The 16,393-nt window shown below is 44.5% G+C and overlaps 1 protein-coding gene and 1 non-coding gene across 4 annotated transcripts in view; both read right to left on the bottom strand.

Annotated features, from left to right (window-relative positions):
- GRK3 (G protein-coupled receptor kinase 3) overlaps positions 1–16,393 on the bottom strand; it is a 170,740-nt gene that overhangs the window by 122,971 nt on the left and 31,376 nt on the right. For 2 of the 3 annotated variants that reach the window (XM_055146585.1, XM_055146586.1), the window contains exon 2: positions 3,865–3,941. In XM_055146585.1, the coding sequence (XP_055002560.1) occupies positions 3,865–3,941 (77 nt within the window). Of the gene's footprint in view, positions 1–3,864; positions 3,942–16,393 lie in introns of those variants that run through there. The other variant, XM_055146587.1, reaches the window with a different exon arrangement.
- Positions 9,488–9,649, bottom strand: LOC129398937 (U1 spliceosomal RNA). Its single transcript, XR_008626803.1, has one exon. It is a non-coding gene; the product is annotated as a U1 spliceosomal RNA (small nuclear RNA).

Genomic DNA, 16,393 nt, shown 5'->3' with positions numbered 1-16,393 from the left:
GGCAAACGCCCTACCCGCTGTGCTATCTCTCCAGCCCCAAGATATTCTTAATCTTTGTGAAAGATATAAATTTAACACAGATGATATTTCAATGAACGGTTTTACACTTTTTGAAAGTTGAATAATCATTCTATTTATTCCTCCCTTCCCAAATACAGCTTCTCGGGGCTGGAGTGATAGAACAGCAGGTAGGGTGCTTGCTTTGCGTGGCGCTGATCTGAATTCAATCCCCAGCATCCCTTTATTGTCCCCTGAGTTTTGCCAGGAAAATTCCTGACTGCACAGCCAGGAGTAACCCCTGAGCATTGCCAGGTGTGACCCAACAACCTCCCCCCCAAAGAAACAAACAAACAAGCCAAAAAAATCTAAGACAATTTTTCTCTCCTTCACCGCTATCATGAGAATTTTGCTTTCCGGTTTTCAGTACAAAGTCAGAAGCATGTTATATGTACCCAGGTGAGAGTTAACCCAACGTCGGGAAAACAATGACAAAGGAAAAAGAAAAAGGGAAAGTCAAACCTTTTGTTTCTATGGGGTTTTGTTGTTGTTGTTGTTGTTGTTGTTGTTGTTGCTCAGGAATCGTTCCTGGTGGTGCTCAGGGGACCACAAGGGGTGCCGGGGATCAAACCCCAGGTTCGCCATGTGCAAGGCAAATGCGCTACCTGCTGTGCCATCCCTCCGGCCCGGAAAGCCGGACCCTCTGGACTGCTGCTCCCAACACAAACCCTGCGGGTCAGGAATCTTCCACACAGTCCCCCAAGCAGGACAGGCCACGCCTTATCTGCAGCTCCCATCACAGCGTGTCGGCTGCCCACGGACACCTTATCCTGCAGCCTCACACACGGCCCGGTCAGGAGCGTGCTGAATTCGACTAGCTGCTCTGCTCGGCGAGGTGAAATGTTCACAAGAGTCCAGACTTTCTGTCCTAGTTTCTGTTTTATTCGGACCAAAAGGAGCATCAGAACTCTTTCAAAAAAAGAAAAAAAAAAAAAAACCTCTGTCCAACTCACATACGTTTTCTACTCACTGTCTCCCGCCTGGTATCTTTAAGGAACCGTCCGCACAGAGAAGGAAGCCTGCCCCAGAACAAGTCACTTCCCTGACTTGAATCTGTTCCAGAATTACGTCTAAGGCTATCCGACCCCAGAAACGGAAACACGATTAGCTGCAGAAAGAAGTCTAGGGAAGACCTTGATTTCTGGGAAAATTGAACATTTTTTTTTATTTTATTTTCCTCTAGTCTTCAAATAACTTGTAAACTTTAAGACAGCTTGTCTGCAAAATGTAACTGCATAATTCAGCAAAAACTTATCTAAATCATTCCAAGCTGCAAGCGAGGTGCACGGAGAGGAAAGCTCAGGCATTCTGGCCCTGCCCTATTCTGCTACTCAGCTCTGCTGAGCCCATGTAAAAACAAAAAAACAAAAACAAAAACAAAACGAGAATCATCTGTCACATAACTGTTGGCAGAGTACCAGGCATCAAGCTGGCAGACCAAATGATAAAGCCCATGCTAATAATACACTGACTAGGGAGTTTCTGAACCACAGGCTCTGGACAATGGCAGAAACCAGAAGTGAGCCGGCTACACGCCGTTCCCAGCCCTAACGGATGAACGTCAGCCCTCCAGGGATGCAGGTGGCAATGCAGCACATCCCGTCTCCCCCCAGCCTGCAGAGTCCGTGCACAGGCAGTTTCTGGTCAGCCTAATTTCTGCAGGCACGGACCGTTGCTAACCACACCACCCTCCCAACATGACCACACGTCTGCATGGGCCAAGACCAGCAGAGGCCAGAGCGGGGCGTGGGTCGGGGATAGACGGGCCGCTCTGACCGCTGAGCACGCAACAGGGGAGTCCCTTCAGCCGCTAAGTAGGGACTGTGAACGGAGCTACAGGAAGGAGAATCACTGGTGCAGAACTGACAACAAGGGCCAGCATGCAAAACCCTGGAACCGCGAAAATGCACGGGACGAGGCCCTCTCGCATTCTTGGCTAATTCTAGAGCAGGGGACCACTGATGAAGCGGTGGGCCCACTCCCCGTAGCCAACTCCCTGAGGTGCTCAAAAGATGAGGAGGACTTCAGGAGGGCAAAAGGTCTGAGGTGGGGCCTACACAGAGAACTTTCTGGTTTTCCGGAGGGCCAGGCCCTTGACTTGGCCAAACCCCCTGCTCCCTCAAGCGACCTTAAACCCTAACTTAAGAGGTGATTTTTTTTTTTAAATAATTGCAGCAGCTATTGTTGCTGGTGCTGTTTTTATTTTGAAATCACTTTTAAGTTTACAAAAGAGTTGTAAAACTAATAGGAAAAATCCCAATAAAAACTCACCCAATTTTGGGGCTGGAGCGATAGCACAGTGGGGAGGGCGTTTGCCTTGCACGCGGCTGACCCGGGTTCGATTCCCAGCATCCCATATGGTCCCCTGAGCACCGCCAGGGGTAATTCCTGAGTGCATAGCCAGGATTAACCCCTGTGCATTGCCAGGTGTGACCAAAAAGAAAAAAAAAAAACACCCAATTTTCTCTAGGTGATTAAAAAAAAAAACAGTAATATATTCCTGGGCAAATCAAAATTATTCTGGGCTTTTACTCCTTCAGTTCTAAACTACGAGGGCCAGGGAGAGAACCCGGAGGGCTGGCGCACATACTTCACACGAGGGAACCTTGGGTTTGAACCTGGTACCACTGGTACCCTGAGCATCATGAAGAGTGATGACCCCCCCCCCAACCCCACCAAACACCACTGATCTGGGAGCTGCCCAGTACTGCAAGGTGGGGGCCAAAATTATTAAAAGATTGACTCATATCCTTTAATATCCCTCCTTCCAATTCCATCTTTCTGTGAGTCTAAATCTTAGACATATTTTCTTCCCAGGACCCCTCAATATGTTCAGAGATAATAAGGATGATGATTAATCATTTATAGCTATGGGGGGGGGAAGCCCTTCACTTAAAACCAATTAGATATCATCTGCAGGACTTAAAGGGAAATATGTCTCTAGACACTCGTGCCCTGCAGCATGAGGTTGTTCGAGTGTTTAAAGAAAAACTCCCAGGAATTCAGTATGAGAACTGAGCCCCGGGGGTTGCAGAGACGTTGCAGGGCCTCGACCCGAGGTCCTGGTGGCAAAGCATTCGCCCATGCTGTGGGTAGCCCTGGTGCAGCCTTACTTATCATGTCCGTTTCCTTGACCCTCGGATCCCGAATCCTGTGGAGAAGACCAGCCTGTGCTGAGGGCAAGACCCGTCAAGCCTATTTCAATATTTTTGGATTTTTTTTTAATTTTGCAAACGGGATCTGAATGGCAGAGCCTGGCAAACTACCCTTGGCATATTCAATGTGCCAAAAACCATAACAAGTCTCACAACAGAGACGTTACTAGCGCCCACTCGAGAAAATCGATGAATAACGGAACGACAGTGCTGCAGTGCAAACAGGAAAGGGGGAGATGTTGAATCCCTTCCACTGGCCCTTTCCTGAACCGCCCGGATGGTGCCAGCCTGTGGAGTAACTCTCGGGGGATTCTCCTGGAGGCTGGACGGCATCGGAGATGGGGGGAAAAACAGGGCCCAAAGGGGCATCTTCTCCCCCTAATCTGTAACCAAATCATTTGTCCCTCCGTATTCTAAGCATATTCCATATTCCAAGCAGCTCCAGCTTATCTGTTTCCCAACAGCTCATTCACAAGACGTGTCCTTAGGAACCTGCGTGCTCACTGAAACTATTTACACGGAACGTTCTCCCTTCCCCCCGGCTGCAGGTATAAGGCAGAGCAAGCGTCAGAACTGCATCCAAGCCCGGACACCGGACCCTCTGACGTCACTGCCACAACTACCACAAGTCCGAGGCGCAGGCGGGACTTACCAATTTTCTGGTTGAAAATCTTGTCAAAGGTTATTTCGTTTCTCTCTTCGAGATACTTCTGCATCACACTCCGGATACTGAAAGGGAAGCAATAAGAGAGACTCTTTAATAGTGGGGCCTGCGCCATGCGGCACCATCCCTGGGATGCAAAATGCAACCCTGTGTTAACTCGAAAATACGGACGGTGAGGGGCCGGAGCGATAGCACAGCGGGGAGGGCGTTTGCCTTGCACGCGGCCGACCCGGGTTCGATCCCCGGCATCCCATATGGTCCCCCAAGCACTGCCAGGAGTAATTCCTGAGTGCAGAACCAGGAGTAACCCCTGAGCATCGCTGGGTGTGACCCAAAAAGCAAAAAAAAAAAAAGAAAAAGAAAATACGGACGGTGAGAGACCCCGTTCAATGACGTCCACGCTGTGTGGGAGGCCCAAAGAGTCTCACCCAGGAACAGCGCTGTCCCAGCTGGCCTCCTCGCTCGCAACCCAGGGCCGAGCTGACACGGAAAGACTAGCAATAAAAACATAGCTGAAGAGGCGCTGCAGAGATAGCACAGCGGGTAGGGCATTTGCCTTGCACTCGGCCGACCCGGGTTCAATTCCCAGCATCCCATATGGTCCCCTGAGCACCCCAGGAGTAATTCCTGAGTGCAGAGCCAGGAGTAACCCCTGTGCGACGCTGGGTATGACCCAACAAGAGAAAAAAAAATGAAAATAAGTAAAGAAAAAAAATCACAATTTATAACAAGGAGAAGCTCAACCAGACCCCACCACTTCCCCCAAATAAACACAAGCTTGCATGGGCGCACACAGGCACACACACATGCCCTCAAGAAATACTGCTAATCGGTTCATGAGTCACTTTTCGAACAAAGCCAAAAGTTCCGAGATACAGGATTAATATTTTAAAACCTCCACGGGGCCTCACAGGGAAGCGAGCATAACTGACCAGCAGAAACAAATTGATGAGCGCAATGGGATAAAGGACGTGAAAACAGACTCACACCTACAATTTTGATGAAGAGTCGGAGCAAGGCAGAAAAGTGGGGAAAGGTGGGATCCTATAAGCAAACCTGAAAAGTGATTATCCAGATGGAAGAAGTGGAAACTGAATGTCTTTTACCCACTGATGGACAAGTTGGCATTACGTTTTTGGTTTTTTTTTTTAATATTTAAAAACAAATAAGTACAATGGTAGATAGTTGAAAAAGCCCTGTTTCCCTCATGGTGGGAGGGAGGCAAAGTGAGGGGAGTGGGCACTGGTGAAGGAATCGGTGTTGAAACAATGTATTCCTGAAGCCAAATCATGAATAACTATCATTCCAAGGTGACTAACAGGGAGGGAGGGAGGGAGGGAGGGAGGGAGGGAGGGAAGGAAGGAAGGAAGGAAGGAAGGAAGGAAGGAAGGAAGGAAGGAAGGAAGGAAGGAAGGAGGGAGGGAGGGAGGGAGGGAGGGAGGGAGGGAGGGAGGGAGGGAGGGAGGGAGGGAGGAGCACAATTTGAAATGTGCCATTTGATGTGTTTCATCGACAGCTATGCTAATCAAGAGGGAATATCAAGCTGGAGTGATAGTTCAGCGGGGAGGGCATTTGATTTGCACGCAGTCAACCCAGGTTCAATCCCTGGCATCCTGGCGGTCCCCCAAGCACCACCAGGAGTAATTCCTGAGTGCAGAGCCAGGAGGAACCCCTGAGCATCATCAGGTGTGACCCAAAAAGAAAAACAGCAGAGAGAGAGAGAGAGAGAGAGAGAGAGAGAGAGGCAGGGGGCAGGTAGGGTGTTTGCACGCAGCTGACCTAGGTTCAATCTCTGGCACCCCGTATGGTCTCACAAGCACTGCCAAGAGTAACTCCTGAGTGTGGAGTTAGGAGTAACCCCTGAGTACCACCAGGCGGGACCCAAAGAACAAAAATCCGAAAATTAAGGAATCTCCTAGAGAAAAAAAAAAACAAATAAAAGAGAGAGAGAGGGAATATCACCTTACTCCCAAAAGGTACCGCTTTGCAACCAATCTCACACTCAGGGACCTGGACCTCCAGTGACCTCTTTTCTTGACACTACTGATAACCAACTGCCATTTTTTAATTTCATGGCACTAAACTAATAACACGCTTATCTTCTGTGTCTGGCTTCTTCCACTCAGCACACACAGGCGCCACTGCAGGGTGCATATAGCATTTAGATGCTTTTCATCGCCAAGCACATGTCATTGTATGACTATTCCGCCATTTGTTTATCCGTTCATCTGCTGATAGACATCTGGACTGTTTCCAGGTTGGGGCTGTTACAAATAAATCTGATTTAAATATTTGTGGGTAAGGCTTCTGATGAGCATGTGTTTTCCGTTTGCATGGGTAAATACCTAGAAGTGAAATTGGTCATATGGTAAATTACATGGAACATTAAGAAAACTGCTGAGCCACTTTGCAAACTGCCGCTGGAGTCTCCGTTCCTTCCAAACGCTGCGACAGCTCCCGTTAGTCCGGATCCCTCGTCAGCTCTCGGCTTGTCAGCGCTGAGCTCTGAGCCACACGGCTGGATGTGCAGTGACAGCCCACTGGCATTCTCACTGGCACTGACATGTCCTTAATGAATAATGATGGTGGACATGTTCGGACGTGATTATCGGACGTTCTCTCTCTTTTGTGAGGGGTGGCGTGAGAACAATTTCTTATCTTCCAGCTGAGCTGCTCCCCCCGATGACTGTTATAAAACTTCCTTATACTTGAAACAATCCTAGGTCAAGTGTATGGGAGCGCTTTGAGTTGGTGAGCTCCAATTTATTCTTTCCTTGGTGGACAGTCTGCGCTAAGAAAGTTTTCATGACCTCAGGTGTTGCCCACATTTTCATTTAAATTTTTATTTTCGGTTTCACCCCCACCCTTCTCTTTGTCACTTGTTGCAAGGTCTGGGGATTGCACCCCCGGGTGTTGTTTTGCATGCAGTCAAGAAACTTCTGCCTGGGGGGCCAGAGGGATGGTATAGCGGGTAGGGTATTTGCCTTGCACTCGGCAGACCCGGGTTCAATTTTTTTTCTTTTTTTTTCTTTTTTATTTTATTGAATCACTGTGAGACAGTAACAAGCTTTCATGTTTCGGTTACAATCTCACAATGATCAAACACCCATACCTCCACCAGTGCACATTCCCCACCACCAATATCCCCGGTATACTCCCCTTTCCCACCCTCCCCCTGCCTCTAAAGCAGACAATATTCCCCATACTCTCTCTCTACTTTTGGGCATTATAGCTTGCAACACAGACACTGAGAGGTCATCATGTTTGGTCCATTATCTACTTTTGGCATGCATCTCCCATCCCAACTGGTTCCTCCAGCCGTCATTTTCTTAGTGATCCCTTCTCTATTCCATCTGCCTTCTCCCCTCCACTCATGAAGCAGCCTTCCAGCCATGGGGCAATCCCCCTGACCCTTGTATCTACTGTCCTTGGGTGTCAGCCTCATGTGATGCTACCCTACACTCCACAAATGAGTGCAGTCCCTCTATGTCTGTCCCTCTCTTTCTGACTCATTTCACTTAGCATGATACTCTCTATGTCTATTCATTTATAAGCAAATTTCAAGACTTCATCTCTCCTAACAGTTGCGTAGTATTCCATCGTGTAGATGTACCAAAGTTTCTTTAGCCACTCATCTGTTCTAGGGCACTTGGGTTGATTCCAGATTTTGGCTATTGTGAACAGTGCTGCAATGAACATATAGGTACAGATGTCATTTCTACTGTGCTTTTTTGCATCCTCGGGATATATTCCCAGAAGTGGTATCACAGGGTCATATGGAAGCTCAACTTCTAGTTTTTGAAGGACTGTCCATATTGTTTTCCAGAAACGCCGGACCAGTCGGCATTCCCACCAACAGTGAAGGAGCGTCCCTTTTTCCTCACATCCATGCTGGCACTGGTTACTTTTGTTCTTTTGAATGTGTGCCAGTCTGTGTGGTGTGAGATGATATCTCATTGTTGTTTTGATTTGCATCTCCCTGATGACTAGTGATGTGGAGCAATTTTTCATGTGCCTTTTGGCCATTTGTATTTCTTTTTTGAGGAAACTTCTGTTCATTTCTTCTCCCCATTTTTGATGGGGTTGGAGGTTTTTTCCTTGTACAATTCTACTAATGTTTTGTATATCCTGGTTATTAATCCCTTATCAGATGGGTATTGGGTAAATATTCTTTCCCATTCTGTGGGCTCTTTCTGTATTTTGGACACTTTCTTTTGAAGTGCAGAAGCTTCTTAGTTTGATGTAGTTCTTAGTTTGATGTAGTCCCATTTGTTTATGTTTGCTTCCACTTGCATGGTCAGTGCTGTTTCATCCTATCAGATGCTTTAAGTTTCAATGTCACGGAGAGTTCCGCCTACATTTTCCTCTATAAACTTTATAGGTTCATGTCTGATATTGAGGTCTTTAATCCACTTTGATCTGACTTTTGTGCCTGACTTTAGACAGAGGTCAGAGTTCAATTTTTTTTGCAGGTAGCTATCCAGTTTTCCCAGCACCACTTGTTGAAGAGGTCTGAAAAAAACAGACCCCCATTTTTTTTCTAATCAACAAGGAAGCTTCTTCCCATTTCTTCACACTTCACATTCCACTTCACATTTCTTGCTCCTCTGTCAAAGATTAAGTGGCCATATATTTGGGGGTCCGTGACAGAATAATAAACTCTGTTCCATTGATCTGGGTTCGATTCCCAGCATCCCATATGGTCCCCTGAGCACCGCCAGGAGTAATTCCTGAGTGCAGAGCCAGGAGTAACCCCTGTGCATCACCGGGTGTGACCCAAAAAGCAAAAAAAAGAAAATAAGAAGAAGAAAAAGAAACTTCTGCCTGATTAGCTGCAGTGTGTGCTGGGGGTGGCAGATGGGAAACACACATGGTCGCAGAGCCCCTAGGGTTCGAGCACTTGGCTGTGGTGCTCTCGAGAGCTTCACTGCAGGGACCATGCACCTATTGTGGCCCTGGGAATGATGGGGGATAGTGCCTGGGAACAAACTCAGCTTCCCATGGGCAAAGCAGGCACTCCGCCTCTGAGCCATATCCTGAGGCCCAATCCTTAAAAAAAAAAATTAAGTTTTCACTTTTATGTTTAGGTCTAAGATTCATTTCTGGTAAATTTTTGCATATAAGATATGAATCAAGGTTCTTTTCTTTCTTTTTTTCCCCCTTCTTTTCTTGTATTTACCTCTCCCATTAACATTTGCTAAAAAAAAAAAAACTGTCTATTGAGATCCAAAAGATCACGCAAGGGTGAAGGCACTTGCCTTGTACGTGGCTGACCTCAATTCGATCCCCAGCATCGCATATGGTTTCCTGAGCACTGCTAAGAGTACTCCCCGATTCCCAAGCAGAGAGCCAGGAGAAAGCCCTGAGCATCACCAGGAGAAAGCCCTGAGCACCAGGTATGCCCCCAAATCAATCCCCCCCCCAAAAAACAATCCTAACCATTGAATTACTGTGGTATCTCTGTTTATTTCATACTAAATCTGTACAGGTATCTTTGAACTATCCTGAATATATACATATATCTGGATAGATATATATCTGCATGTACGACATGAAATTATATTTTCTTGACTGCATTTCTACAAAAGCTTTTTTTTGTTTTTTTTTTTTTTAGGGGAGAGTGCCAGCACCATCCCTCACTACAAATTATGTAGATGAGTTTGGCATATTTTGGGAAATCGCCAGGGGTCGGCACATCAGAAGTGCGATGGATGAGTCTTACCCTGGGAAAACCACCTTCGTGACCATGATATGGCTCCTGCCAGGTAAGCATGAAAAGCTTTTTTTTCCTTCTAATCAACAAGGAAGCTTCTTCCCAGAAAAAAAAAAAAGTCCTGCTAGGACTTTAAGATTATGTGCAATTTACAGATCAACTTGGGACCTATTAATAATATGCAATCCAAAAACATAACATTCATCTTCTTCATTTCTCATCAATGCTGCATATTTTCTGGTAGAGGAGTCTTGTCTTTTTCTTGTATCAGGATAATATGATTCTCAAAATGAGATGGAAATTATTCCCTTCTCCTTAGTTTTCTGAAATAGCTGGTTTAAAATAGTATCTATTCCTTCCCCAAACGTTTGACAGAACTCAACAGTGAAGCCATCTGAGTCTGGAATTTTCTGTAGGAAGGCTTTAAAATATAATTCCATTTATTTCAGAGAACTAGTACTATTCATATTTTTCTTTCTTCTTGTCTAGTATTGGCAACTTCTATCTTCTATGGAATATGTTCATTTTATTCAACTTACATAATTACTAACAAGGTTGTCATTTTTTAATTTTCTTTCTAATGACTGTAAGGGTAATAATGGCTTTTTATCTTTTTTATATTATTAAACTGTACTTTTTTTTTTCTCATAGATCTTTTTTTTATTTTTTATTAGTGAATCACCGTGAGAAAACTGTACTTTGTTTTTTAAACAACTCTAGAGATCTATCAATTTTTGGTTTTCATTTTATTCTCACCTATTATCAATACTTCTTATATTAATCATAATTTGTGCTTCTTACATAAATAATTTGTACTTCTTATATTAGTCATGAAGACTTATATAATAAAACTAAAGTGGGAATCATTGATTCCCAATCACTGTGGGATTATCACTGTGGGATTAATTTGTTCCTTTCCTAGCAGCATAAGAAGCTACATCAGTGAATTGAAATGTTTTCCATAAAACCACTTAAAATTATGAATTTCCTGAAGGCACTGATTTAACTGCACCTCAGCTATTACTATAGTCAGTTTTAAATTTCACTTAATCCAAATTATTTTCTAATTTCCCCTGAGATTCCTTAACCTGTGAGTTATTCAGAACTGTGTAATTCATTTTCAGATATCAGCAGACTTCCAGATACGCTGCTGTGACTGATTTCTTGCTTTAATTCTTTGGTAGCCAAGAGAATGTCCTGTGATTTAATACTGTCAAGGCATGTTGCTGTTTATTTCCCAGAATGCAATCTGTCTTGAGCTTTATCTGCATCTGATTAGAGTGTGCTTCTTGCCTATTGTTGGTGAGACCAGTGACTTTGAACCATTTTACACCCGAAGACTGGGAGCTGAAAAACCCCTGGGCCAAATGGACATGTAAGGTCAACCAGGTCAAGATGGCTTACAATCCAGCTAAGATTTTCTCTATCCTTGCTGAGTTTCATCTACTCTGTGGGGGGGATGCTCAAGACTTATCCCTGGCTCTGTGCTCAGAGATCACTCCTGTCGGGCTTGGGGGACCACATGGTGCCTCAGAGACAGAATCTGGGTCAGTCACGTGTGAGCAAGTCCCTTACCTGTTACACTTTAGCTCTGGCCCCTCATCTACCTTTTTTTTCTATGCATGACCAAGGGTAAGCGCTGAACGAACAACTCTACCATTTGTTTGTCTTGGTCTAAAGGTGTGTTTTTAGGTGAATTAATATTCAAGATTATGTCTTCTTGAGGAAATGAGCTCTATCATTATTAAATATCCATGGTTATCCTGGCCTCTATTCTGCTGAATCTGTTACATCCTAATATTAAGTCACTCCGGTTTTCTGTTGGATCGTCTACTCTCTTTGTCGAAATATTTTAGTGTTTCTAAGACTGAATATTTCAAGTTTTCTATTGACAGTATAGAGAGTCGGCGCCTGCTTTTCTATCCTGACAATTTCAGCCTTTTAACTGATGTGTTTGAACAATTTGCACATAATGTAATTATAGATATGACTGGCTTTAAAGAGGCCCCATGTGGACTGGGGGTGGGGGGTCCCAAACAGTGCTCAGGAGCTCGGGGGCCTCTCCCTGTGATTCCTGGCTGTCATTTCCATGTGAAGGCCGCAGGCGGCGGTGCTCTGAGGGTCCTGTGTCGCCAGGGATAACCAGGGCTACCCCGGCAGAGCTCAGAAGCCTCCAGGTCACGCGTGGCAGTGTTTGGGGACCTTCTCGCTGTCCTCGGAGATGCCTGGAGGACACTGGGGACCCAGCTAGGCTCGGCCACGTGCAGGACAAATGCCTTAACTCCTATACTATGTCACTGACCCCTATCCTACTATTTATTTGGATTTTCCCACCAATTATTTTTTTTTAAAGAAAGATATCTTAGCCTATCACTTAGATCACACATCACAAAGCTGCGTCTATACCTTCGGGGCTGGAGCAATAGCACAGCGGGTAGGGCGTTTGCCTTGCACACAGCCGACCCGGGTTCCATTCCCAGCATCCTATATGGTCCCCTGAGCACCGCCAGGAGTAATTCCTGAGTGCAGAGCCAGGAGTGACCCCTGTGCATCGCCGGGTGTGACCCAAAGATCAATGACTAAGCAGACTATTATCAATTCAACTTTAGAACCATTTCATCAGGCCGAAAATTCCTTTGGGCCCATTTGCAATGAATCCCTGCACCGATCGCATGCCTAGAGCAACTATTTACTACCCATGTTTATATTTTTATCATTTCTAAAAATGTTACAGGAACTGAATCAGAGAGAATGTAGCCATATGTGTGATTGTGTGTGTGTGTGTGTCTGGTTTCTTTGGCGTCACATTGTCTTTAAGACGGATCCATATTGTTGGCTCTATCACTAACTCCATCTTTTGAGCTGCTGGTGTTTGGGTACCCCCATGGAACATACTGTGTCATTTTTCCACTCACTAGTCAGTGAGGCTCGGTACTGTTTCCTCTGGGGAGCCCCTAGGACTAGCACGGCTACGGGCACTCCCCAGTGAGTCGGGATGTGGACACATCCATAAGTGAATTAGTTCGCTCCTACTGAACATACATTTAAAAATTATTTTGTAAGAAGCCACCAAACCACTTCCCAGAGTAACTGCACCACTTTCTATTCAACAACATTTAACAATCTAGGAGAGGGGGGTGGAGCGATAAAGCCTATACAGATTCAGCAGACTTTATAGGCTTTGTATGTGGGAGGTCCAGGTTCAAGGTCTGATACCACATAATCCCTGGGTACCCCTGGGTATGCCCTAAGTATTATCAATTGTGAAACACACACACACACACACACATACTTTTTTATTTTAAAAAATACAAAAAGAGGTCAGAGAGATAGTATAGAGATCAGGGTGCTTGCCTTGCATGCAGCTGACCCGGGTTCAATCCCTGACACGCCATATGGTCTCCCAAGCTCACCAGGAGTGATCCCTGAGCACAGAGCTGGGTTTAAGTCAGAATTCCTGGGCATATGATCCCCCCCAAAAACACAAATAAATATAAATAAATAATAAAAAATATAAACAACATAGGATAATTCTCATTTCTTTACCCACTCACAAACATTTTCCTTTTCTGAATTTTTATCTTAGCCATTCTAGAGGATATAAAGTATTTCTGAATGCAATTTCCATTTCCTTAGTGAATAATGATGCTAAGTATACCTATGCGCTTATTAATCATGTGTGTATACACTTAGCTGTGTGTATATATGCTCTGATTGGACATCAATATCCAAATATTTTGCTAATTTAGCATAATACTTGTATCTTTTAACATGATGTAATCTGGCAAGTTACTAATTATATATATAATCTTCAAATATTTTTTCGAAGTCCATATATACTTGCCTTTTTATAATAGGTCTCCTTAAAGAGTAAATTTTTTAATAGATCCTGATCTCATCTCAAGGCCTCTGATCCACTGTGAATTGACTTTTGTCTAAGGTGTGAGATACAGATCCAGTTTTAATTTTTTACATGTGGTTATCCAGTTTTGCCAGCAACATCAAATTAAAAGAGTTTCTGCATGGCAAAAGAAACACAGGCTAAAACTAAAAGACAGCCAACTGAATGGGAGTAAATATTTGTGGTCAACACATTAGATAAAGGGTTGGTATCCAGGATATTAAAAGTACTTACAAAGATCAACAACAACAAAATCCAAAATCCCCATCAAAAAATAGGGAGAGGTGGGGCTGGAGCAATAGCACGGCAGGCAGGGCGTTTGCCTTGCACGCGGCTGACCCGGGTTCGATTCCCAGCATCCCATATGATCCCCTGAGCACCACCAGGGGTAATTCCTGAGTGCAGAGCCAGGAGTAACCCCTAAGCAACGTCGGGTGTGACCCAAGAAGAAAAAAATAGGGAGAGGAAATGAACAGGGACTTCTGTTCATTGAGGAAGACCAACAATGACCAACAGGCACATGAAAATAAAAATGCTCATCATCACTTAATTTTAGGAAAATACAAATCAAAAAGACAATGAGATACACCAGTGAGAATGGCACATATCAAAATTAATGGAAACAATCCTTTGGTGGGGATGAAAAAGGAACTCTCATCCACTGCTGGTGAGAATTTTGTCGGGTTCAACCCCTAAGGGAAACAGTATGGAGAGTTCTCAAATTTAAAACTGAGCTACTAGGGCTAGAGCGATAGCACAGTGGGTAGGGTGTTTGCCTTGCACAAAGCCAACCTAGGTTCGATCCCCAGGATCCCATATAGTCCACCGAGCACCACCAGGAGTGATTCCTGAGTGGAAAGCCAGGAGGGACCCCTGTGCATCGCCAGGTGTGACCCCAAAGAGCCAAAAATAAAATAATAAAATAAAATAAAATTGAGCTGCCATATGACCCAACCGTTCCAATATTCCAATTTTGGGTATTTTCCACCATTTTGAAGACATTCATTCAAAAGGACATAGGCACCCCATTAGTCACTGCAGCGCTCAGTACAATAGCTAAGATTCAGAATCGACCTAGTGGTCCAACAACAAATGAGTGGGTCATGAAGATGTGATGTGTACACACACACACACACACACACACACACACACACACACACACAATGGGATACTAGGTAGCAGTGAGGAATGATGAAATCAAAGCAATTTGCTGCAACACAGATGGAACTGGAAGATATCACGTTAAATGAAGTAAGCCCCCAAAAAGGAAGAAGAAACAGGATGATCTCACTTACATGTGGTATTTAGAGTCAATGAGGAAAGGCAATAGATTAAAGGGGGGATACCTAGATCACGCTTGGTCCCAACGTAATGGGAAAAGGAAAGACAGTGAGTGAAGGGGAAAGAGGTGAAGAGGCAGATTAGATGAAACGGGGAACGACAGAGTCAACTATCCAAACCCCAGAGACAACAACACTGATAGCATGAGACCCAAACTTTAATGAATTTTAAAAGGTGCCTGTTGAGATGGCAGATTGAGGGGGTGGGGGGCACGCAGAGGGAGCCTATGAAACAGGTGTGTGTGGGGGGATCAATGATGAAACATTCTATGTCTAAATTCCAACTATGAATAACTTTGTAAGTCACATACTTTCATCAAATAAGATTTATATATATACATATATATACATATATATAATGTATTAATATCTTACAGCACTGGGACCAAACCCAGAGCCGCACACATGCAAGGCAAGTGCTCTCTTACTGGGTCACATCTCCTCCCTGAGTGCCTACTTAGCTATTCCAGTGGCTGTCTTCTCAATGTCATGCTCTCTTTTGTCATACAACAGTTTGCAGCTTACTGTGGTCTGTCCGTCTTTGTCTTCACCTTCCTCCCTCCCTCGGTGGTCAAGTTTCCAACAGTAAGTAAAGCATCATATACCTCCTACATCCTGAATTCCCTTGAACACTTCATGTGGTACACACCAATTACTATAGTAACAAATATTTTCAGTCCTTGTTAACGTAAATCTAAATTTTATTTTGCTTCCACTTTTTAATTTTTGCCCTTTTATTATTTTTTTTAATGAAGACACCATGACTTCCAAAGCTGTTCATAATAGAATTGTTTCAGGCATACAACACTGCAACACCAGGGGCCGGAGCGATAGCACAGCAGGTAGGGCGCTGCTTGCCTTGCACGTGGCCGACCCGGGTTCGATCCCCGGCATCCCATATGGTTCCCCAAGCACTGCCAGGAGTAATTCCTGAGTGCAAAGCCAGGAGTAACCCCTGAGCATCGCTGGGTGTGACCCAAAAAGAAAAAAATAAAAACACTGCAACACCAATCCCACCACCAGTGTCCCAGGGCCCCTGCCATCCCCCACCCTGCGCTGTGGGCAGTCATGTAAAAAATTTATTTCATATTGCTTGCTCCAATAAAAACTTAAAGAAACAGCAAATGGGATTATCAGAAGATGAATCAACAAGAGCCAGTTTTGGTGGGGGTTTTTTCTTTGGTTTTCGTTATGGGGATTTTCTTTTTTTTTTTTTTGCTTTTTGGGTCACACCCAGCAATGCACAGGGGGTTACTCCTGGCTCTGAACTCAGGAATGACTCCTGGCAGTGCTGGGGTTACCCTATGGGATGCTGGGAATCGAATCCGGGTAAGCCACGTGCAAGGCAAACACCCTACCCACTGTGCTATCACTCCAGCCCCAAGAGCCAGAGCCAGTTTTTTAATGATTAACTGCTCTATCATTTTAACCAGTATAAATAAGGAAATTCAAATCATTTAATACAATATAGTATACTCCCTATCCTCATTTATGTAACAAGGTTTTCGGTTCTGGCATCTAAAACATATTGCATTAAATTTTATTTTGTACTTGAACCTTACT

The sequence above is a fragment of the Sorex araneus genome, chromosome 9 (assembly GCF_027595985.1).
Source record: "Sorex araneus isolate mSorAra2 chromosome 9, mSorAra2.pri, whole genome shotgun sequence".
Classification (NCBI taxonomy): Eukaryota; Metazoa; Chordata; class Mammalia; order Eulipotyphla; family Soricidae; genus Sorex; species Sorex araneus.
This window is presented reverse-complemented; position numbering and strand designations above follow the sequence as displayed.